Source organism: Micromesistius poutassou (assembly GCF_964030765.1).
Source record: "Micromesistius poutassou genome assembly, chromosome: 13".
Lineage (NCBI taxonomy): Eukaryota > Metazoa > Chordata > Actinopteri > Gadiformes > Gadidae > Micromesistius > Micromesistius poutassou.
The window spans coordinates 14,533,344-14,559,686 of NC_140283.1; the positions used below are offsets into that span (position 1 = coordinate 14,533,344).

The following is a 26,343-nucleotide window of genomic DNA, read 5'->3' on the forward strand; positions in this document are numbered from 1 at the left end:
TCGTTCCTCAGTAACTACCCACATTTTTGCATACCTTATTGTAAAGTGTTACTCAGTTGGTAAGTGAGAACAAGATAATAACTTGCTATCTCTTCACAACCAATATGGTGTTGTCATTATGCTCGCCTAATTTAGACGTTACCTCCTATCAGAGGGTTTTGGGTTAAACTGAAAAACCGCAGTCAAGGAAGTGGTGTTCCAAACCACATTTGGAAATTGCATTCTGTGTGTCAGTGACAATATACCAATACACGATGGTCATCTACAGAGAAGGTAATCGAGGTTACAACTGTATAGATGAAGCGTCTGTGATCCTGAGATAACGTATTTATTAATTTGTTATCACGTCAGGAGTCGTGATCACAAGTTATTATCTTGTTATCACCACATAGCAGGGACAGAAATAGTGTACCACTTATAGCTATTTTTCGTCTGTGATCCTGAGACAACATATTACTTAATTTATATATAATTTATATCAGGACTACTACCATGGTTATGTCATGATCAACAAGTTATTATCTTGTTATCGTGACAAAATAGGGACTAAGATAGCAGCTCTCTGATGTACAGTACACCTTAATGATTTTTTTCCAATATTGAACTTAGATATTTTGAATGTTTCTTGTTTTGGTTTGTTTGGTTATTTACAAATCCATTTCCTCCACACTACTGCCAAGAGGGCAAAGGGATAAATGCCCAACATCGTGTTAATCTATCATACATAATAAATCAAAGGGAAAGCAATTTTCCAGTCAGATGCCCAGGAACTTTAAATGTGATTCCATAAATGACCCTTTATTTAATTAAAAAAATTCCTTTGTATGAGACATTTTTTTCACAGGTAGGCTAGGCAAGGCAAGGCAAGGCAACTTTATTTATATAGCACTTTTCATACACAAGGCAGACTCAAAGTGCTTCACATATAAACATTGTCATACAATAAAAGAAAATAATAGATAAGTAACAAAGTAAAATAGATAGAAAATAAAGGCAAAGTAAAAAAAAAAAAAGCATTTTAGAAAGTGCAATGTATTTAAGATCAACAGTCTCTGATACCCACGTCATGCAATTTTCGGGACCCACGTCGGGTTCCGACCCGACCTAAAGGAACTTGGTCCTTACCCACGTCGGGACTCCGACCCGACCTAAAGGAACTTGGTCCTTACCCACATCGGGACTCCGACCCGACCTAAAGGAACTTGGTCCTTACCCACGTCGGGACTCTCTGGGGTCTCTCTGGTATCAGATCATGTATCTCTCTGGTAAAAATAGGCAAAGTTAGTAATAAAATAGATAGAAAATAAAGGCAAAGTTAAAAAAGCATTGTAGATTTAAGATTTAGCAGAAAGCTAAAGCAAACATAAAAGTCTTCAGTCTTGTTTTAAAAGCTGTCAGAGTTGGGGCAAGTCTTAAATCCTCAGGGAGTTTATTCCAGCTATTTGTTGCATAGTAACTAAATCCTGCTTCCCCATGTTTCGTGTTGACTCTGGGGATTATTAACAGATTGGTCTCAGAAGATCTTAATGGCCTAGAAGGCTTATGTAGTGGAAGCATATCAGTTAAATATTTTGGCCCTAAACCATGTAGGGATTTATAGGTTAGCAACATGATTTTAAAATCAATTCTCTGACATACAGGGAGCCAATGTAACGATTTAAGAATTGGTGTAATATGTTCAAATTTTTTGGTCTTTGTTAGAACTCTAGAAGCATCATTCTGAACAAGCTGTAGTTGCCTTAGAGTTTTTTTGGGAGACCTGTAAGAGACCATTGCAGTAATCAAGCTTGCTAGTGATAAAGGTGTACAAGTTTTTGTAAATCTTCGGTAGACATGAGCCCTCTAAGTCTTGCTACGTTTTTAAGGTGATAATATGCAGATTTTGTAACTGATTTAATGTGACAGTCGAAATGTAAATCCATGATAACCCCTAGATTTCTGGCTTTGATAGAGGTTTTCAGGGACAGAGCGTGAAGGTGTTGGGTTACTGCCAGGGGAAATGTGTGTGGGTGCCCAAGAATAACATATGATCCCACAATGCTCCCAATGTTTTTCTCCTGTATGAATTCCTAAGAACGATATCCAGCCCCTGGATCAGAAACAACTGGCTTAACGCCGGCTTCTTATTGACAAGGCCTATCTCCAATCTGTAGTCTGGAGTCACAACATGTTGTCTGTTGATGGCTAGGCTGGCATTTATTTGCTGAAAAGACACAAAGTAAAGTTCAGGTTTGGATGAATATCAAATATACATATTCACATATATATATTGAATGTATATATATATACATTCTATATATATATATATATATATATATATATATATATATATATATATATATATATACATACATATATAGATACACATTACACAGCACATCACCAGGGGCCTCACTTATAAAACTGTGTAAAACCCTCCCTAAAACATTGCGTATGCCCAAACCTCAGAATCGGCCTACGCACAAAAATATTCAGATCTACAGTATAAAACTGTGCAGCGCACACCTCTACACACTCTTCTCGTTATTAATACCAATGTGTGTTGAAGTTTGTGCTTGTGCACGAGCGTGCACAAGCGCCATGCTCCTCCTAAGATCGTCCCATAATAGTCCTTAAAAGGTCAATGCTAATTAATCAATGAATATTCCTAGTATATAAGGAGCCTTTGCTGACCTATTATTACACAGGAAAACACACGTCCATTACACACGCTCGCGTCTCATACCCCTTGCTAAATTCTCGAGCAATTCCAAAGCTGCCATATTTTAGCCCGTTAGAATACAGAGGCCAACAGGAGCATTAATTATTGGCCTTGTGCCAACAGGATAATTAATTACTATGTCCTATAGGCTAATTTAATGTAAGCCTACATATATACTGTATGTATCAGGAAAATTAATAAAACTTAAGTGATACAGTTGGGTCTGGCCGAGGATTGTGATTTGAAAGGGTTGTAGTGTGTTGAACATAATATTGCCTTAATTCATATTTCATAATGGGTGCTTTTTATAAAATGAATAAATAAATCTGAAGTCATAGTATGTGGTGCGCAATGTGTGTTGGGTATCGGGAGGTAGCGTGTTCTTCTTTTGGCATTATTGGTGGTTTGCAAACCGATATGGTGCATTTCCGCCACCAAATTCCTGTTGTCGTCTCCGGAGATCACTCTTTGAAAAACTTTGCGGGACCTTTACTCCAGGGTGAAAGGATGCGTAGAATTGTGCACTCTTTTCCGCAAGGAATTTTTCTATAAATCACAACGTTGGCGGTGAAAGATGCTTACGCACATTTCATCCCTGTTTCCGCAACATTTTCGTGCACAGAGACCTTTATAAATGAGGGCCCAGGACTGGGCCCTCATTAAGTCTTGTGTCTTAATTTTTTTTTTTAAACAATTGTAGCTGGAAATAAACATAGCCAAATTAAAATTAAAAATTAAAATAGGCCCAGATTTTTTTATTTAGTTTTACAAATCAAGAGTAGGCCTAGCTTTCAAAGTACAATGCTGCCACTGGTGGATTTGTATAAATTTTATTCACATAATTATCCCTCCCTGCTATTTTGGAGTTCACCAAAACACCCTGAAACAACTTGATTCTCACATACTTATGCCACCATACGCCACTAACAGTGCAAGCAGGCCAATGGCAACCAAGCGCACAGTCCTTCCTCCCTCACTTTAAAAACCACCAGCCGCCACTGATACATGTATACATGCATGTATGTGTGTATATGTGTGTGAGGTGGATGAGCTGATTGGTGGAACCAGATGAGCTGATTGGTAGAGGCGGGATAAAAGTTTTTTTGTTTTCTCTGCTGTTGCTAGATGTCCCATAAAGTCTGCTGAATCTGTCCAATAGAGTTGACAAGATGTTCTAAAACCTGTATGGCCTATTAAAGGTCCCATGACATACCTGTGATGTCATAAGGGGCAGATTTCCAAAACGGCTTGTAACGGCTAATCACACCACACCTGGTGGCATTGGTGAATTAATACTGTCAGTAAATACAAATTGGATATTGTGAATTGAAAACAGATTAATTGAAAACAGCATGTAACGGCTAATCACACCACACCTGGTGGTATGTCATGGGACCTTTAAATCTCCTCTCAACACCTTTATTCTAGTGTGTTGTTGTGACACTTATGTTTGTTTATGTAAGTAAATACTGTCAGTAAATACTAATTTGATATTGTGAATTAAAAACAGATGGGTTTTAGGGCTTTGTTATGACACAAAAAGTGAGATTTCACAACTTTTGATCCCAATATCTCACCTCCTGGAGTGTTTTTGTCTTTTGTCGTTTTGAGTCATTTTAAGAGCGTTTCTGGGTCAAATAAAAATGGAGGGCCACACACAATGAACAGCATATGTTTGAAAAAATAAAAAAAAACCTCATGTGGCCCAGAACATTCAAGCCAGACGCTGGCTTGACACTGAAGCGTGAAAAAGGGAAGCCGATTGGACTGGTGTGAAGCATCCACCATCAACACACCGCCAAGAGTAGCACAAGATTACCAGGACTGTCTAGCCTCCTAGACAGAGTAAAAATAGTACAAAGATCAATAAGAAATCAAAGTATACAGAAACCCCTAAATCGCCAAATTTTTCTGAGTCACCCATTCTCAATCGAATGTACGATTCAATGGATTGATGAAGTTCATGATATGAAACATTTAAATGTTGACATTGAGCTGAAGTCTGGTTTCGTTGTCTCCCATCTTGCGTTCCTTCTAAGCTCCTTTCTGGGGCTTAAGCTCAGAGGACACCGTATTGAATTAGTCCCGGTGCCCAGGAGGCTGGCTGGTTTTTTTAGGGGCCGATTAGGGCCATGATGCTTGTGCTATCTCCCATCTAGTCTGGCCTCCACATGGCACCGGTGACCCTGAGAAGAACCGACCCCACATACTCTCATTATCCACGGGACGTATCCCACGTCCAGGCACTTGGTGAGGTCCTGCTGGGGCCAGATTCTCTGTGGTGCCCCGGACAAAGTGGTGCACAATACAAACACTGTGTTTTGGTCGGGTATTAGAGTGGCAGACGACATAATCCAATAGAGGTGGAGAGGTTCTTGACGGAGGTTGGTCAGCAGGTCCAAAACCCGTGCCAAGGAGGGACTGACAAAAAAAAACAACTAAATGTCAAACTCTTACACACATTAGCATTCAACAGGCCAATACCTCCAGAGCGCCATTCAACCACTGCTTCCTGTGGGGTTGTACAATTGTCTCAACTGAAAAATGTTTTTCGGGGAAAAGTGAAGTAACGTTACAAGATGTTAGTTATACTGTTATTTACTGATGCCAGGAACAACATCATAGTTAATTGAGGCATGAATTTAAAAGGTCTGCCTGCCTCTGTATGTCTGATATGCATGTGTGTATGGGAAATGAATAAGTAAATAGAATGACTAGCTATGAGTGGTGAATAGCTATGTGTGTGTGTGGCTGATGTGAAGCATCTGTTTTTGGATTCTCATGAGTCAGCAGAAGTTCAAAGACAAGCAGTGTAGGAAAGAGACCAGTGCCACTTCCTACTCAGTCAACAAGCTGTGTCCATGTGTGTGTGTGTGTGTGTGTGTGTGTGTGTGTGCCTGTGTGTGTTTGATTGTGCGTGTGTGTATGTGTGCGTCTGATTGTTAGTGTGTGGGGGTTTTTGTGTGTGTTTGTGTGTGTGGGTGACTATGTGTGATTGTGTGTGTGTGTGTGTGTGTGTGTGTACACGTGTGATTGTGTGTGTGTGTGTGTCCCTTGGTGTTTATTGTTGGCTATAATTTGGATCTAATTAATCAGCAGCCACAAGCTCATCTTGAATTGAGCCAGAATCGCGGTCTCCCATGATTTTTGGTTGTTGTTATGAATACTTTACTCCCTCAATGTTTTTCAGTCTCTTCATTGCTGCCTCATTCATTGACCTTTTATGTTTGGATATTGGATATTTTGGTTTTGCTCGATATCTTGTAAATTCTTGTAAATTAATTATGCCCTGTTTTCCTTCATGGCCGGAGCAAAAACTCTCAGGTTGGTCATCTCATGTTAAGATCAGCTTCCCCTACACCAATTGAACAAGAAGTAGGTGTGGACGCCTAATTCATTAATTCTGGAAAACATAATCTTGAGTGTACAGTAGAATAGGCTTTTAAAGCACTTAGGAAGGCAATATCAAGCACTAACAAATTCAAACATTTGACTGGCTGAAAGGTGCCCTGACACTTTTTATCTTGGGCTCCAGCTTCGCCTGAAATGTATTAATTCCACAGCAAAGTAGCAGTCAGACCATAACAATAAAAAACAATTTGTGGCCATAAAGGCAGTTTAGTTAAATGAATACCACTTAATTAATAAAACTTCCATGCAAACTTACCGCTCGGGACATCCACACTATTGTAAACTCTCAACTGTATTTTTAAATGGTTTTGATTAAGGCATACATCATCGGGTATTTATATATTTTCTATATTTTAGTTTATATATCGATTTCCCGGTGTTAGTTACTCTATCCACCTGTGTTTGTTTCAAAAACATGCTGTTGTTTTTTTGGAGTTGCTCCAATTTTTAATTTGTGCTTAGATGCTATGGTAGGCAGTTTATTTTAGCATTCTTTTTACATATTTGTAGAAAATCTCTTTACATCCCGACAGTAATCAATGAATCAAATGCTCAGACACAACAAGAAAGTCTACGGCTGTCGCAGGCCTCCAATAAGCCTGCCTAATACCAGTTTGACCGAATTAAATGATTGGATGGTCTACCTGTGTGTCTGCCTACCTACCCGACAAATGGTGCACACTCTGCCCCTGCACTCATTGGGCTTGACCGGATTCTTCCACAAGGCTAGCAGACCAATTGCTATGGCTAGCGAGGTAGTCACGTGTTTTGGGGGCATGGCTTTGGAGGGAGGGCTGAAGATATTGGTGTTTTTTTGTTTTTTTTGCTTTGATCATTCAAAGCCTCACCTGTAGTTCGCCTTCCAGGAAAGTCTCTGCTAAATGAGAGTGTTGTAAATTGTAAATTGTAAATGGAATGGATTCCTGTTTCCTGAGGTCTTTCGGTCGTAATTAAGAGACTATTTGTCTCATTCACCAAGTAATCCTTTACCTGAGGAAGCATATTAAACCATCTAATTAAATCACCCAGCAGTGGGGCATTTAAGGACATTCAGGAGCAGGCGGTTGGCCGTGCTCCACTTCAAAATAAAATAAACTCATAATATACTGCCACAATGCTTTTATTTTGAAAAGGTTTGGGAGCTAGTGTTTCTGTCTTGTGAAATCTGCCCTTGGAGGGGTGGATATGCATGAAGTGGAGGATTCACTTGCACTTGTATCAAGTATCCGCTTGTCATGTGGTCGGATGAATGTCAGATCAGTGGGATAGAGGGGTGAAGTGAATGCCAGCTGATCAGAGGCAGATAGAATGGTGGTCATGCACACACACACACACACACACACACACACACACACACACACACGCACGCAGGCATGTACACTCACACGCACATACACACACGCACACCACACACAGAATAAAAAGAGCCTGCTTATTTCCCTGTCCAGGGAACACATGTCGCGACTCTCTGAATGATATGGTTCAACTTCTCTATGGTGGTGACACAGTGACAAAGCCCTTGAGTCAGTTGAACTCTGTATACACTGTCTTGAGAGCATTGTTCTGGTGTCTCCTTTGGGCTAGCGGTAGGAAAGGCTATTAAGGGATGGATGATCCCACTTTGGACACTTTCCCGCTAAGGGTCGGTGAGGGCATTCTTCTTAGTGTCGTAGAGAGAAAGCTGGGTAATCCATGGTTTTCGCTTTATCTCTCATCTTGATAGGATCAGCCATCAACCTGATTACTCCCAGAATACTACCTCTCAATGCATCCACCAAAGGTATTATCACCAAATCACCTCAATTATTGATCTTCACTAAACATTTTTAATGGCATATTTTGAATATTATCTTGCAAAACATGTGGCCCTTAAATGAATAATGAAGCACTTTGTGTTAATCATTTTGACATTGTATTTAATATATATTGCTGTTGTGCCATATATCTGCTAACCCAGGTCCTATTTTTTTTATATGTGTAATATTGTTTATTGTCTGAATAGTGATTGTCTCTCTGATTGAGTGACTTTCCACAATCTGCTCCAGTGTGCTATGCCTTGCTAATTCAATCTTAGCTGGTGGTACATTCTACAACACTCAATGGCCGTGTTTTGGCGCTCGATTTTAAACGTGTACCCCTCGAACCAGTAACCCTCGAAAAAAAACTCAAAGTCCTAAAGCAAAAAAAAGTAACCTTTCAGGGTTGACGACAATACCGTTGACTCTCCATCGAGGTCATGCCTCGGCAACCAAGATCGTAGCCAGCAAGCCAGCAAAGGTGGATTCTGAAATGATGATGCTGCTGTCCCGGCAAAAATGTGTGTCCCTCCAAAATTATTGATTTCTCGCAATAGCAGCATTGCAACATTTTAATATGCATTGATTCTGAGACAGAACTCTGTTTAAAGTGATTTTAATTTCGAAATTAAACTAATATCTGATGCTGATGGTTGATGATACATGGATTTGAAGACACACTATCCTATTACACACCATTGTAACTACTGCAGCAGTCTCAGTGTGACGTAGTAGACCTACCTAAGCTTCCCGGTGGTAATGTGAAATGCTCCACAAAACAGTCAATTAGGACATGGGGTGTGTTGTACATCCTTAATAGACGTTAAATAATGATGTCAACATATTGTAGGCTGTATTATTACTTTCTTGACATTATTAATGTACAGTACATACAGTAAATACCAATCACTACCTTGTCTGTCCCATTGTAAAAACAGTTTCAACTGTCAAATTAAACGGCCTATTAATTGCAGCTGCCAAGTGCAACACATGCGTGTTGCATGCTCTCAGCTTTGCATATGTCATAAGAAAACCAGAGCCATTGTTATTTATGTGATTACAGTTCAAGTGCCAATTTTCTCCTGTAATTGACTGGCACCTGCCAGTAATTGGTGGGATGCCAGCAGCTCCATTGACAGGGAGGATACTGAACAACTGATGTGGAAGTCTGGAATCCTTTTTTTATCCTTCAACACGTCCATTCACGTTTCTCTCAACTTGAGGGCCCTGGGTGTGAACCCTGAAGTGGATAAACTGCAATACAACTCTGATGTGTTTGTTTTTCAACTCACCTCCTTTCATGGTGGAGACATATTCCAAAACTTGGCGGTTGGCCATCAATTTACATCCATTCAAGCCATTGTTTTAGTGTTTAGCAGCCCCCATAGCTGTATATTTGTTCTGTTCACTATTTGTTCACTCTGCATGCTCACGGACAAAAGAAAGATACAGCTATGGGAGCTGCTCGACACTCGTTTGAGATAGGATGGATTACAATTGATGGCCAACTGCTACATTTCAGAAAGCATCCAAACACCAAGAGGGGCTGAATGAACAAAAATAATGGCTAAAATACATCCCAACAGAGTCAATGTCAACAATTAACCTTGGTTCTTAGCAAACCAGTCCAACCCTTTTAGGTGCCGATCACAGTGAAAAAAGTGTGTCTATTCAGTATGTGGGTTATGAATCGCTTTCCACTTTTATACCAGAGTCCGCCATCGGTTGTAGTGGAAAATGTATTTGGAGTAAATACAAATGTATTCATACGTGCACAAGACTTAATGGATGTGCATGATGCCAAGGAGGAAGTGGTGGCTGATAATTAAAAATAAAAAAACAAGGGCACACAGGTAAGTAATACTTTCAGCGGTATCAAAGGAGTCATTCGAGCAACTGTTTTTCTCTCAATGTCATGCAAAGAAGTATTGGTTGCACATCAAAGACACAAAGTTGTACTTTCATACCAATGATGACTATTGGTGTGAAAGTAATGAAAAGAGCTGTACTTATCTGTTACCATGTCATTCATCTTCAAACATATCAACAAGAAAAATTATGAAATAACCTTAATGGCACCAACTTATACCGTGGATGGAACATATCCAAACCTTCTGTGATATTGAATCACATAAAGAAGTATAAATAATACATGACACTGATAACTATAATTACATGGTTGTTTTTATATTCAAATCCAGCAAATATTTAAAAATCAACAACAAATCTGTAATGCTTTAGCAATATAGTGAGACACATACACAAGCCCACTTAAGGTTGTTCAATAACTAAGAGTTAAGAGTAATTACAGGTCCTGTTATCAACCTTGTGCAAGTGTAGAGCGTCACACCTGGCTCACATCCAGGACATGTTCGGCCCCCCAACTTAATCTTCTAAACCGGCCACAGAGAGAGAGAGAGAGAGAGAGAGAGAGAGAGAGAGAGAGAGAGAGAGAGAGAGAGATTTAGGGCTGTGCTCTGGAGCTCCTCGAAGATACTGGCTTTGGGAATCGCTGCAAAAATGTTGCCTATTTAACCAGCTTACTCTCACCTCCGGGCTGCACTTTGCTCACAGTTTGAGGTGTGAGGGCAGTGGATTATCAGATGCCTTTGTTAACCACCAATCATTTGGCTTTGCAATGAACACCCCAACAATGGTCGGGCTAGGTGTGACTATTCTGGGATAAGTGGCTATAATGCAAGCTAATCCTTCTATACAAAAAATCCTTGTTATTTAAACAGGAAGCAAAGCAATGTTTCTACACATGAATATATATAATGTGAACAATGAGAGACTTAGATTCCTGGCATGAAACGCTGCTGTATAATTTTCCTTGCCCAGACCATAGTAGACCTACTTGCACAATAAACTCCACCAGTGGGTACAATTTGTGTACATTATGATGAGCAGTATAAACACTTCACATGAGACAATGGAAGAGCAAGAGGCACTTCACATGCCATAACAAGACTATGTGAAAGTGAGCAGTGAGTTTGGAGTAACCAATTGCAAAGAGGCAGCTGGAAAAGGTAACCCTAACATTACTGCCAGTCTGATTGAATGAGTGAACGATACAAAGATTAGGTCATAGGGAGGTTAAAGGGATAGTTCAGGATTTTGGACATCGGTCTCATTTCCAAGTGAGCCAGTGTGTTATTTATCATTGGAGACCGTTTTCAACACTTTTCATTCAGTCCTTCTAGTTGCAGAAATCGCTGGTGCTAGACTACCAAGCCGTCATTAAGATTTATTGGATGATAAACGCTTTGGGCACATTGGCACTAGGCCTTAGCTGAGCGATGTATGAGTATTGCAATCGGTGCAAACCACCTTGGCATCATTGCTTATGAAAACAGGTCCCATTCTCTCTTCTACAGCAGGAGTGTACTCTGGTTTCAGGTCAGAGTTTTTGCCTATTAATCGTTTGTTTCTTTCAGTTTTTTGAAAGATTGAAGCCATGAAAGAATAATCGACAGACATATGACCTTTTTGAATTTTTTGTTCCTTCCAATCGATGGTCAGCCATAGTAAGTTTGTTGTCAGGTTGTTTCCAGTCCAGGCCTATTGTGTGTAAAGTGTGCGATTAAATCCCCGCCCCAAGGAACTTGATTGGCCAAAACAAAATTTAAATTTGAAGGAAAGAAATATCCTTGTTCTAAAGTCAGCCTTCAGACTTCAGACATTAATCAAAAGTCTTAAGATTAATGTCCAAAGCCTATCCATTCAACCTAATTTGGGATCCATTAGTCCTATTATGTTATAGCAGAACTTTGGAGGAATCTGGTGCTAAGCCAGAGTCGGAAACCCAAAACTGCAAGGGTAGTATATATTATATTCTATTATACTGAAGAAAACACATTTGTGTGATTAAATGAAGCTTTCAGAACAGGATATAATAAGTATGTTTCTACAGCAGCCAATCTACATGGTGTCAAAAAACAGAGACCTTTACGGAGACATTTTAACAGCTTTCAACTGCCGGCCGAGTTTTTGTTTGCTATTTTGATTGCTGCCAATAGTGCTTCAGTTGCCATAGCCGGTTTTTAGGCCTATTAGTTTATCTTCACCGGCGCCATTCTTGTTAATTGCTAACTGGCGGTGTCCTTTGTTTTCCTGCCCAAGCACTGCTTTGCTTTGTAATTTAAAAGCCGAGCAACTTACCATGGGACACATGTTTTGTGATTTTGATAAATTCAGGCCCACATTTGTGCGTACTGTGGTGTAGACTGTCATTGCATGGGAGTCACAGTTTATGGCTTTCCTTATGTCCGGCTCCGCCTGATTAAACAAGCTGTTTATCGGCCTCGGATCAATGATTAATAAGCTTTTAGCACACCAATTAAACCAGTTATCCTTTCATAAATGTACACTGAGTCATGCATGGGCTGCAGAACTATTGATATGAGATGCAGACAGATTTTTCGTGTATAAATAAACCAGAAGCTGCTCAGAAACTCTTCTGCAATTGCATTTGCTGTTCCTTCCGAGTTAAGGAGAGGAGCATTCTAATGGAATTGGATTTGAGGTTGACAACCAGGTTGTCAACCAGGAATATAGTGTAAAGAGTGTAAAATTGTAATGTTAAGAGTATTTGGCATTAGGCCAAGGGGGGGGGGGGGTGGGGGTAGGTTGGTATCCATAGGAATATCCATACAGGAAAAAAGTTATGTTATGTTTTTGAAGTGGTTCCGAAAAAAAGGAAATGTCCAGCTTTCACTCAAACCATCAGAGGTGTGTGTGTATGTGTGTGTGTGTGTGTGTGTGTGTGTGTTTATGTTTATGTATGGGGTGTGTGCTCTTGGGTGTGTGTGTGATGGATAGATGAGCAACGTCTGCTACAGTCCACTGGGTAGGCTGATAGACTGATCTATCCAGCACACATCTAGGTGGACACGCCCACTTTCTGCCCCTTATGAAGTCAAAAGGGGCAGATTTCCAAAACTTGTAACGGCTAATCACACCACACCTGGTGGCATGTCATGGGACCTTTAAGAGAGAGAGAGCAGAGAGAGAGCAAACGAAACAACCCAAAAACTTCCCTCCCTCCCTTTATCTGCCAGGGAGAAGTGTTGCATTTCCTACACCTGTGATTGACAGGCAATACATGTTCTCTATTTTTCTATTTGGTGCTTGTATCTAGGTAGCTGGTTAATAGTTTGATATAAAGTTACTATCCATTCATAAAGCAATATGGTGGGACAGGGATTGTTGCCCGTAGGTTAATAGTTGGATGAAGTTACCAATCCATTCATTTTCCAAGGCTATGATACACATGTTGTGATTGGCCAACCTCCAGTTGTGGTCAATTAATTGATTCTATTACCTCCTTAGACCACACGATATTAAAGCTAACATTATTACCACTAACCCCATTACCACACATTTGTAGCGCTAACACCAGTTCTGACTAATGTGTGGCCAAGACAACCCATTCTAAACTTTTATGGTTCTGAGATAAATCAGACCGTAAAGGCTTAAGCCAGGCCTATAGGGTCTATCATAGACTGAAGATTTAACTGGGATAAAGCAGACCCCTGTAGTCTTTACCATTCCGCCCATGTAGACTGAAGATTTCCGAGAGATTCTTCCTGAACCACCTCCAGAGTGCATGTCTGTTAACCTTGTATCTCTAAATAAACCACGTGTTGAACCTTTAGCTCTTTGAGTCATGCCTAGCCCCAAAATTCAATACCTGTGGCGTCAAGATTACACTTTAGCATAGACAGAACTCTATCAGGTGTAAATAATGCTAGCGTGAGCTACACACTTCAGAAGAAAGTTTTTCCAGAGAAAAATAAAAGGTACCGTTTGTCAATGGACTTTTGTGGAAATATTTATATTTATTTTGTAAAAAAAAGAATAGACTTCCTGTATTTTGTTATTCACACCCTTACCGCATTCTAGTACACCCAGCCTTGTAGTAGAACACAGGGTATGAACTCTGAAAGAGATTTTTTATATTAAATCACATGGAATGTGTCGGATGAGTTACATAATGGCTGCTTGGTGGTGCCATACCTTTATTGAAAGCAACTGATTAATTGCTCAGGCAGAGATGTGTAAGAGGAATGCAAAGTGCCTTTGTCGATGTGGAAAATAACAAAAAAATATATTCTAATATGTATAGTGAAAAGAAGGATGTGAGTGACTTGACATTAATACAGATAAAATATAAAGCGTTACCTGCAGATTAGAGATATTAAAGAGTTTTAGACCTTCAGGAAGGACCACGTGTTTAAGGAAGCCCTTGGCGCGCACGCCTACTTTGTATTGCATGGAAGTCATTCCATAGTCCATATTCCGTGACACACCTTGCATATTTGGTAAATGAATCAAGGAAAACGGTGTTCGGGCTGAGCAAGAGATCGAAAGAACTTGATAGTAAAAAAAAAATAATAAAAAAAAGCGTTTAGTGCGTTTAGTTTAGTGATAAAAAAAAATAATAATAAAAGAAAACCTAATTTGTGTGCGAAAGTAGATCGTTGCCAGAGGACAGCAGCACACTTTTGAAACGAGACCTAGACCTTCAATTCAAACAGAATGCACAATGTTGGAGCAGCCGCTCGCTGCTGCTGTAAGTGCTACTGGGGTAGGCGGCTGCAGGAAGAGCCCGAAGAGGGCGGCACTTCGAGCAGCTCGTTACGCACTCAAATAAAGGGCCGTCCTAAAACGCATCTCAAACTTGTTCGCGCTGACCTGTGTTTCATTGCGTCCCCAGACGTGGTGGTGAGCGTCGGTGTGTGCGCATGTGTGTGTGTGTGTGTGTGCGTGTGTGGAGGATCCAATGTTAATAGCTGTATAGCCCACGGTCTCCGGATAATCATCAGCAGTAGCCAGCAGTTGCAAAAAACATTTCGGGGTGAATTTTTTTCTGCTCGGATTACTAACTTAGGCGTTGGATATGTGCACGCGGGATGACGAGAGCCTCTTTCCTCACCGTAGAAGTAAAATAAAATAGGCTTTCGCATACATTGGATTTACTCCTCCCGTTCCATATGAAGAAGTCAAAAGTAAGTGGACGACTGTGAGGATGAACACTTAACTCTCTGCCTTTTGCTCTCTCCTGCAGCAGCAGCAGCAGCGGTCTTGTCTGTTGTCTGTTGAGGACGACTGTTGATCTCTGTGTGTGTGTGTGTGTGTGTGTGTGTGTGTGTGTGTGTGTGTGTGTGTGTGTGTGTGTGTGTGTGTGTGTGTGTGTGTGTGTGTGTGTGGTTGGATTTGAAGTGTTTATACGACAATATACGCGCTTTTAAGTGGAATTGAATGGGGGAGCGTTCGTCTTTGAGCATTGGTCCTAAACAGAGATATGGACTACATGGACTAGCTGTAGACTTGTCTGATGAAAATGTGCAAGCCATAGCCTACAAGTGACCGTTGGGAGACACTTTTCCTGCTACCCAATAGAAGGATCCATATCATTCTCCTGCCTCACATTGGAGGAATACATCATAGGGACATGCATCATCTGCTGTGTGGTTTGTACTTCCACAATAACGCTGCGTAAACGGGGCAAGGTGTACCGACCTCTCTCGTTGACTTTTCAGGATTATCGGCGGCTTTCGACGTGTTAATAGTTACATGGGTTGTGGTGCCTGTTCCCACGTATCGTATACGCCTCGGGTCTGAAGTGAGGAACACTTTTCTGTGGCAAGACCGTTTGGCTTAAAGCGCAATCATCACAACACGTCTTGGTAATGAAACAGCTCCAACTTGATGACCTATCACGACAATATCCTAACGAGCCTGTCCTGCTGACCTTTTTTTTTTTTTTTTTTACAATTGTCGCCCATCAGCCATTTTGCCTTCTATAGTGTATGTATGTATGTGTGTGTGTGTGTGTGTGTGTGTGTGTGTGTGTGTGTGTGTGTGTGTGTGTGTGTGTGTGTGTGTTTGTGTGTGTGTGTGTGTGTGTGTGTGTGTGTGTGTGTGTGTGTGTGTGTGTGTGTGTGTGTGTGTGTGTGTGTGTGTGTGTGCTGATCTGTTGAAGTCTCCTATAATTGCGGAACGATTAGGGGTAGGTAGGACTACGCCCCGGGCTGCAGGGCTTTTTGTTTGGTTGTTGTTTTGTGATAATGACGTATGCAACAACAGATAGAGAGCGAGCAAGACCTGGGAATGATTTATTGACCTCACACATCCACATCCTACGGGACGGCACCGAACACGACCGAGCGCGCATCTCAATAACATTGATCCTGAAAAAGTGTCCAGTTTCCACCACCACGCCATCTACATAGACAAGTGGAGTGCATGTATATACATGCATAAAACAGGAGCAAAACCGTGGGAGATATACGTGGCTCACGCACACACACACACACGGTGCGGGGTTATTTGCGCGTCCGGCACAGACCAGTAGATAGCGCTACTATTCATGACATCGAGGTAGGTGTGTGTGTGTGTGTGTGTGTGTGTGTGTGTGTGTGTGTGTGTGTGTGTGTGTGTGTGTGTGTGTGTGTGTGTGTGTGTGTGTGTGTGTGTGTGTGTGTGTGTGTGTGTGTGTGTGTGTGTGTGTGTGTGTGTGTGTGTGTGTGTGCGTGCTTTATTGATTGATTGTGTGTAAGTGTGTGAGCGCACGTAATGAGAGGGGAAAGCAGGGAGAGAGTGAGAAAGAGCGAGTATCCAACGTTTGAATCGTCGATTCCTCTAGCTTTGAATTTAATAGAATACGTCGTAGTGTGTGACATGTGACATGATTATGGCACTGTCAATGTTTACACGGCCCCCTTGGTAATCCGCATGGAGGACGGCCCTGCGTGGGACCCTCCGTGCACAGGAAGGACACATTGGAACCAGAAGAAGTCCAGCGCTGCGCAGAAAATGTGTCATAGGATGACATTCAATGGTTGCTTTCGTAGTGTTGTGATTTTATCAATTACAAGACCCCGCCCGCCATTCGAACACACGCGCGCACACACACATACACACACACTTACACACTCGTGTTGTAGGCTACTGATTCATGTTTTCTCGCAGCGTTTTTAATCCGCTTGTAAACATGTTATGTGCAAGACAGGATTTACTACGAGGTTCCTGTTAAGGAAATGTGCGTTCAGGACGATCACCGGCGATCACAATCAGAAAGCCATTTCTCCAGTTTATTGAGTGGTGCTGGGACCAATTGTAGGTAGCAATGGGACCAGAGATTTACATGTAGAAAAACATTGCTTACGTGTCAATTAGTTCATGGGTTTCAGGTCAACCTCAACCAGTTAATCCAGGTGGAAAGGGCATACTACAGTGGTGTCCAACCTTTGGCTCTAGGTGTACCACTAAATGGTCATCAAGACCTCGTATGCAAACAAGATGAATACAAATGCAGCTCCCCCTTCTATTTACAATTATTACGGCCAAGAATAATAATGTCTCCCACTGGCCAGATAGAGTCAGCAACTGTTTATTTAGCAAACACAAATGAACACAAAACATCAATGGAAAACATATGATGGAATGCCCAAAGTGACACAATTAGTCAAAATAACAAGCCATAATGTTATATTTACATAAACATATTTATAATATCTTTATTTTCAATTATCTATCTTTTTTTATTATTGTAAATCTGTTCAAGAGTAATATCCTACCTATCACCTGGAGTATTTAATGTGTATTGTTTCGCTAGCCCATACATTGATGTGTGAGCTCCATGGTAATACCATCTCATCATGGCAGCTTTGAGCATCACATGCTCATTGTGTTAGACGGTTATTGCATTAGGCTGGCAATATGTCTTCACACGTCACACACGGAGGATGTGGAGCCGTGCGGCTGGTGCAGATGATACTTTCATGTGTAACGTGTCATTCACACAAACACTTTATGCAAAGGTCAGTTTATCTCATTTACAAAGCAGGGCGAACATGTCTGAAAGCCTTGGGCCACACCGGTATATTATTATTATACTAAACAGGAACTCTCAATGAACCTACGGTACCGACAAGAATTTCAGTAGCTATAGTGTAGTATCTAGTGTGATGACTCACCATTAATAAAAAAACACTTTGAGAGCTCACTCAATCTGGGTCAAGTCAAGACGATCGATTTATAATGTCCATGACATCTAAACTGCTTTGTCAGAAAGTGTTGTTAGAAAAACAACACTTTCTGTGTGTGTGTGTGTGTGTGTTTGGATACATGTGCGTGTGTGTTTGGGGGTACGTTGGGGTTGGTGCGTGTGGTGGGTAGACCTACATGTGCGTGTTTGTGGGGAGTTTTTGCACAGGCCTACGATTTGCCGTCTGTAGTGCACATAGCTGGATCACATTGGACATATTTAGAGTGACTGTGTGAAAGACACAGCCTGCCTTCTGCGACCCCTCTCGTACAAACACACCGCTAACCAGCTCCCAACCTGGAAGGCATTTCAGCCAGACACGCAAGCCCAAAGGATCCTTGCAAGCTGAGTGGCGCCATGTGTATAAAAATAAATCGCCTTCTAATGACATGCACAATTTGATCAATTTATTGCACTCGGGGTCATCCTCTCGTATCAAAGGAGCGGGAAAGGAAGGGCACATCATGTGAATGACAACGTTGGAGATTGCAGTCAGATGCTCATGTGGATCCCGGCCAGCCAAGTGACAGTGGGGCATATTTTGGTGTGTTTGGCAGAAGGTGTTCGACAAACAAAAGCCAAAACAGTCACTTATGTGTTGCTTGTAAGAATCAACATTAGCTGCCTTAAAGTTTATAGATACTACATACTTTCTTGTGTCGTGGGAGTCGGTGACTTCCCCGTCCCCCATTTTGCTTTTTTACCAACCATGGGGGATGTTTCCAATGAGCTTATTTTAGGGTCTGTTGTATTAGTGTGGCTTGTTGATTCTAAGAAGCCTACAGGTTAGATTCTCAGCCCAAACTCAAGACTGGCCAGGTCAGACATTCCCATTCATTCCTCAGGCCCAGACCAGTCTCGTGGTCTGAGATACAATGTTTTTTAATACATTTTTACTGATAATCAGAATGTTGTGTATTAGAACCATTTTTGTGTCAATCACTGTTGTTGATACATATTAAGGTAATAAACATGCAGATTTGCTTCCATGTGGCACTTTACATGCGTAATAGATTTCTATCATTCAAACGTTTTGGTAATCCGCCATGTCTGATTTTAAATTCCATGTGTCAATTCTGCGCTCAATCATTACCAGGATTTCGATGTACATGTTACAGTTTTACTGTAAAGAGCCCACTGGTTTGAGTATTGATTGCGTGAATATGTGCACGATTTTCTTTTACTATTCTATGATTAATCTTTCTAAATATTGTTTGCAATGGATTCAACATTGGAGAATCTATATAGAAGAATGGAAGTGGAAATATCCTCTTTGTACATTTTTGATAAATGGAATATATAAACAAAGTGATACATCACAAACCAAATCAATGACAAACATCTATTTTCATTGGTTATTTTACAGCCAAATCGAATCATCATATGCAGCGTAATTGTTTTTGGTTTGGTTTCTCATGATGTCTTGTGTGTCTTGTGACCAAATGGAAATCGTATCACATTGCTGTCGAGTTTATTTTTGGACACTTTTGCGTGTTTTGGTTATTTAATCCACATCATCTAACCTCAACGTTTTCCGGGAAAAGTCATATTATGGACATAAGAGGACAAGGAAGAAGCAGAAAAATCAGGGTGGGAAAGTTATCAATTAAACAACAGAGTAACGAGCAATTAAGCCGGATGTTGGGCATAAACACAGGTATTAACAAAAATGCACACATTTTTTTAAGTAATTGTGTTGCATTCCTCAATATGCCTGCGACAATACTGGAGTATCTGGCTTTGGTTTGAGATCATTATGATTATCATGAATGACTTACGAATGTTCAATTTACTTAAGCCTACTGTCTCATAGCTAGATATTTCTGTAGTCAAGAAATTATTCTATACAATTAATTGATTTGTGTATTGTTGTTGAGGTGTTCGACAGTGCACTTGAAGTAAGTTTGACTGGTGATTTGATGTCCTTTTTAAGCAAGTTATTATGATGCATTTCATGCCCCGCCTCGATAAAGACAAATAGCATCTTCTAGGATAAAGATGATGGCTTCTATCTAGCCATAATTTGGTTGTGGAGTGTTTATCTGCTGATGCAAGAATGAATAGTTTTGGACAGCTTGCAGATGCTGGATTCCAGATCTTCTTCTTCTTCTTCTTCTTCTTCTTCTTCTTCTTCAAAAAGAGCCAAATTGGCACCTATTGTAAGCGTAGCCTACTAGCACGCCAAATACTGGTATGCCATATTTTTTACCAACATTTCAATGGCGAACAAAACTCTTTAATAAAATATGCGCACCTTTCTAAATGGAGGATATGTGGATCACCAAGAAACAAACAGGCTCCTTGATGTAGATAATAGTGAGGTGTTTGGTTTGGATTATATGTCGCTTGTTCCGTAAAGCTACTTAAGCCACATCAACCTTGAGCAAGCTTCGTCAGAAAAGCTACTAAAGCTACATGCACATTCAGTGGCTTATCCAGCAGGTGTGTGTGTGTGTGTGTGTGTGTGTGTGTGTGTGTGTGTGTGTGTGTGTGTGTGTGTGTGTGTGTGTGTACAGTGTAGTGTGCAGTGTAGTTTGGTTAGAAAAAAAAATAAAATTAAAAGTTTATTTAAGTGATCATCACCCTTTAGTAATTATATTTGTAGAAAAAATAATAGATGGTGCTGCATCATTCTAATGCTGATCATGGGTGCTGTCCCACACATCAGAACATCCAAGGGAAAACGTTGCACAGCTGACTCCAATAAGTCCTAAACCAATCAAGGCGTGAATAATGCATTTGATTTCCTCACTACCACACTTAAACCTTTGTTTTTTTACAAAAACAAGTCTTTATTTTGGAAATGATGAAGTGTCCCTCAAGGGGATTGTTGGAGGGAAACATATGGTTGTATGAATGTAGTGTTTGTACAACCTGTTTCTAAAACAATACGCTGTGATCTCTGCTCTCACTTTTCCGAACCCAATTTGGTAACGAAAACCCCCCCAAAAACCTGCTCCTCATAGTGACAAAAAGCAGGTGTCAAGAGTGTGTGTATGTTCACCCATGTTTGTTTGTCTGTGTGTGCGACACTAGGGATCAATTCCTCTCCGTCCTCATCTTCTGCCGTCTTTCCATCGAAAGTCAAGCTGGCTTGTCTGAGACAAGGCACAGGATTGGTTCTGTCTGCTACACATGCAGGGCCATGTGTGGCTGGGCTGTCTCTTGAGTGGGCATAGTTGGCGACATGGTGCGCCGTATTGTCGAAGTTCAAAGACAGTCCTCGCATCAGCCATGTCAATTATTGAGTCGCCATTTGGCCCTAACACTGATGTGACCCTCACTTTCCGTGTGCACTCTCCCTGTAGAGCTTTAACATTTGCGAGGCGCGAGACAGGCGACAAATCACAGTATGATTCATGTGTGAAGGCCATGTCTGTGTGTGTTTGTGTGGGCAGAACGTATTCAGCACTTGAAAAAAAAGTAGGCCTGTCAAAACATTTACAGATCCGACTCATCTTTCTGCATCTTGGCCGTCCACGGCTTGTCCCCCATTTTGGGGGGTAAACTTGAGCCAATGAGCTTCTCGCAGCGTGTTGTATTTGTGAGGTTGTTGATTTGGAGAAGCCTACGGATTTCAGAGACCTCAATCCGTGTTTTATTTGTTAGGATTTTGAAGCAACAGTTTCTCTGTAAATACTCCAATGGTGCAAGTACCGATGACCTGGAATTGTGCACAATGTTTTTTGCTGTGCTATATATCTATATATGTATTGTATGCACTAAATCAAATATAGATAGAAGCTTTATAGAACAAATGAAGTGGAAGACATAAATAATGATTTTATACATGGAATATATAACGTAAATAAAGTGATACTTGAACTTGGTTTAGGGTTAGGGTTAGGGGTTAGGATACTTGTGATACTTGAACTTAGGTTAGGGTTAGGGTTAGGGGTTAGGATTAGGGTTACTTGACCCAACCCCTCACCCTAACCCTATCATGGGTGCTGTCCCACACATGATAACTTCCATGTAACTCAAGGGAAAACGCTGCAAAGCTGACTACCCTGAGTCCTAAACCGAGCCGGGCGTGAAAGATGCATTTGATTCCCTCACTACCACACTCAGACCTTTGTTTTTTACTACAACAGGTCTTTATTTTGGAAATTCCAGCCGTTAGCAGTGTGCGAATTAAGGGGGAGCAGGGGGAGCTATAGCTCCCCTAGTGGTGACATGAGCTCTCCTGGAAACATGGTTTGTGAAATTTTGGGGGAGCTCTAAAATATTGATATGATAGCCAAATAAAAAACGTAGCCTAATGCTTGTCATTACCGCGCTAGAGCCGCTCAAAGCGTGGGGGCACTGCCTGCAGCCCCACTACCCACTTGTTTAGGAGCTTGTTTAGGTACATGCTTAAAAGACTGTCACCTGCGCGCCTTTTAGTGTATGTGGCGTTGCGTCTCTCCAGGCAGTGAGAGGGTTGTGTTGTGTTATAGCTGTTTTATTAATGATAATGGCATAATATGCCATTATTATTAATAAAACAGCTATAACATATGGTTAGGCTGCCGCTATAGGCTGGCTGCTCTTATCGCGTGTGTTTGGCTCTGTGTACAGCCCTAAGATAGGCTACAGCCCATGTGAAACAATGTAAGTTTTTGAGTTGAGTAATTTTAAGTTGATTTAATTAAACAGTCAAAGGTTACTTTGGTGGTCTGTCGATAATAAGAGACGAGCTCCCATAAAGTGAGGACTGGCTCCCATAAAGGCAACAAAGTAAAAAATCTGAGGGGGTCTCTCATATCTGAAGGTGTCTGCCATATGTGGCATTGTAATTTAAAACTGATGAAAACTAAATGTCAAGGGAAAGAGGCGGTGGTTGAAAATCGATCGCTTATTAAGTTCACTTGTTGCTTATAATAGTTTATTTGTTTCCCAGTATCATTTCCTTTATTTAGAAGACAGTTTTGTTCATTTTTGAATTGTAAAATAAATTAAATAATGTTTTGAAGTTGAAGTTGCGAGTTTTTGAAATTATTGGAAGCGACTCAAGCTGACCTTGCCTGCTGTACCCACGGCCCAAAACAAAGAACAGCCGAGAAAATTTCCTTAATTCAAACATGCCGTTTCATTTGGCCTCAATTGGCTACAGATGCAAACTAGAAATGAACATGCGCAATGTGGAATTCTAAAGGTTACTGTACAGTGGCGGAGACTAGCGTCAGGTGCTGAATCATCACTATGGTAGAGCTAAGAAGATTCTACGAGCGCTTCAGACCAACCTTACCAACAAACGACGTACAAAAGAGATTCGTAGCAAAGAACGTTTCGGGAAACACATGAGATGTTAAGGTAAAAGTTAAAAGAAGAGGTTATGAATACCGCTTTTGCGCATGGTAAGGCTATGTGCGCGGCACGCCAACTTTTTTTATGTAGTAGGCCTAATTAATTCAGGCATAGGACGGTGTGCAGTACCTAGTATTATTGTTAAAAACTTTGCCTCCCCACGCTCCCTCCCTAAAACATTTTCCGCCATCTATTCACTGTGACAATTTAGACTATGAGACAAAATGTTTACCCGAATGTACACAGTTGCTATGATGTGTGATTCGTATTACCTTATTTGGTAAGTGATTTTGAATAGATAACTCATCTTTAAAGTAGCGAGTCTCCCAGCATGCAGTTGACGTCGGTCCGGTTAAAGTAGGCCTATTACAAGTAGAGTATTAAAACTTAAGAAATGATGACTAAACAGTTATTAAATAGTGCGTGCAGGTAGGCGGGTAGGTATCACAGTCTTGCGACAGCCACATATACCAAATTCTCTACTGTTTTGTCAGAGCATTTGAATTATTTATTGCTCTTCTCTTGAATTGTTTCATTGGAATCAACAGAGCTGGAAAGTGTATCGAGTGTCGTACTGCAACGTTTTATGTTGGGAATCTTTTGTCTTCCCTTGGCATCCAGAGGATTCTAAAACCCCCTGACCCGAATCCGGCCCCCGCGCCGGAGCTAGTTCAGACCTTAATGACTTAAAGTGCTTCTTGCTACAGCCGCCAAGTACTGCTCTGTTTCCACACGGTCTGGATTAATGGTTAGCGACGCCCCTCCACCCCGCCGTTAGGTCCGGGTTAATTTTGTTAGCCTGAACTTGTTCCCTCTAAGTGCACCTGAGTCCTTGGGAGCGTTTTCAGATGCTAATTCAATTCGGACGCACAGAAAGAGGCACGCAGTCTCTTCCCTGATCTCACCGCGGCGTAATGGCTTCCTCTTCCTGCTTCGACTCGACCCCCCTCGCGCAGTTGTCCGTCGCTCGGGGGAAGGCGATCCACTCCTGCGCGTTACATCGTTAAGACACCGAAGTAGGGTGAACGGTGAAAGTGAAACCTGTTGTAGACTTCGACACCAATTGGAGAGTAACCAATTTCAGGGTTGTTCAAATTGGTTAAGCTCCAATTGGTGTTCAAATCTCTCCGCCACCCAGCACAGACACTCGTCTACTCTACACCTCGTCTCATTCGTGCTAACGCACAAATTATTTGCATGTTCAATGAGTGTTTGAGTGACCTGTCGGTCAATGTCGCATTATTCTAAGTGACCGTAGAAAAAAACAAGGTTTGCTTTGAGCCATCTGTTGAGGTGTACCATGCTGCTGCCGGCTGAGCACATCTCAGACGTGGGACAGCCCAACGTACAGTACAGTACACTGGTACTCGGCCCCATGTCTTACGCCACACCGCACATCTGAACTGCCAAAACAAACAGGCGTACAGCACCACAAGCTGAGCGGGTTTTCAGCGACATCACCACGACGACCACGTGATTATGTGGTACTAAAGTTTAAAGAAACAACATATATATATATATATATATATATATATTTAACTTTTTTTTTTTGCCTTCCAGAGTTTATGGGACATCACCACGACGACCACGTGATTATGTGGTACTAAAGTTTAAAGAAACAACATATATATATATTTTTTACTTTTTTTTTAGCCTTCCAGACTTTATGGGTGGCTGCTGCTTACCACATAGATTACTACCTACCACAGAAAGAAGGGAAAAAGGCCAAACAAGATTCCATGGAAGCAATGCTTGGCTTTATGTTTCCGCTTTGCTCTTAGCCGTTATCTGATTTTCATTTTATTCAGTGTTTATTATAGGGACCAAAGTCTTATGTCTTGGAAAGAGCATATTGGCTAACTTAACGGCACATACAAAATTTGTATGATCTCTGAATAAACAAGATGTCCTATTGCCCCCATGAGGATTTATTTTAGATTTGCGTTCCATTCCGTTCCGTGAAAAAGATTCACTTTTAACAAGAAAATGCAACATTCAACGAGACGGCCCGTACAGAGTGGAGCAATAATCTTGTAGCTTTCAGCCTACAACCCCGGCACACCTTACTGCACAAGAGCAACAAGGGGCAGCCCTACCAGCCATTTAGGGTGAAGGAAAGCCTTGCTCCAGGGCACGATAGTGTTGAAGTAAGGGCTGGAGGTTGACTAGCCCATCTTTATTTTAAAGACCTGCATTTTGCATTGTGGAACTACACTTTGGGCAATTACACACCAAGCTGCACACTATAGTCACACACCTACAATCGCTAATGCGCAAACTGTGTGCTTAGCTTTATGTATCTGGCATAGTATAGGCATCGGTTACATCCAAAGCATGGTGTAAGTTCAGTTGTCAGTCAACGAATATTTGCATAGGAGTTGATTGATTAGCTGTCAAAAAATATGTTTTGTTCCACTTGAAAAAAAATTTCCCTAAAGTATGTGTTACGGCTTGTAGTCAAATGATTGCGGCCCATTTCAAGAGAGGAATTTGGTGCTTGTGTGTCATATCATACGCATCTCTCTAAAATAGACCTCAAATATTTGGAGAGACCTCGCACTTTTCAACACAGTAGCCACCATTGCTCTTGAACCTGCGTGTGATAGTGTGTATGTGTGTGTGTGTGTTTAGTGCATGGTTGTGATGACCTGTTTCCTGCAGTCTTAATTAAGTACACTTAAGGTTCATTAACGATAGGCACTGCAGGTTAACTGTTTGTCTCACAACTATTTAGTTTGTGTGGCCTATACGAATGCAACATTTTGTTTGTAGATGCTTTCCCAACGTTGTTCACTGTACACAGTTAACCAAGGCAGGAAATTATGGCATTATTCTTCAGCCCCCCGAGGGAGGAAGGAGGGAATTTCCTCATGATCTTTTCTTATTTTGAATGTGTTGTGTGTTTCGGGATGTAAACATCAAAATTGGACCACAATGGCATGTGTGTAATACCTCAACAGGAATAAAGAGCCCCTCATGTACCAGAGTTCAGCTTGAGTTTCTGACAGGTGAACTCTGGGGTTATTGATGAAACGCAAATTCACTCCCGTGTTCCCAAATGATAACATTATAACCATTATAGGCCTAGGATA

General features: G+C 41.1%; 1 protein-coding gene across 1 annotated transcript in view; it reads left to right on the forward strand.

The window, feature by feature from the left end:
* The first annotated feature begins 14,637 nt into the window (after positions 1-14,637).
* The window catches only part of kitlga (kit ligand a), a 22,869-nt gene continuing 11,163 nt past the window's right edge, over positions 14,638-26,343 (forward strand). The window contains exon 1 of the mRNA XM_084477615.1: positions 14,638-14,918. Coding sequence (XP_084333741.1) covers positions 14,904-14,918 — 15 coding nt within the window. The 5' untranslated portion in view covers positions 14,638-14,903. The remainder of the gene's footprint in view (positions 14,919-26,343) is intronic.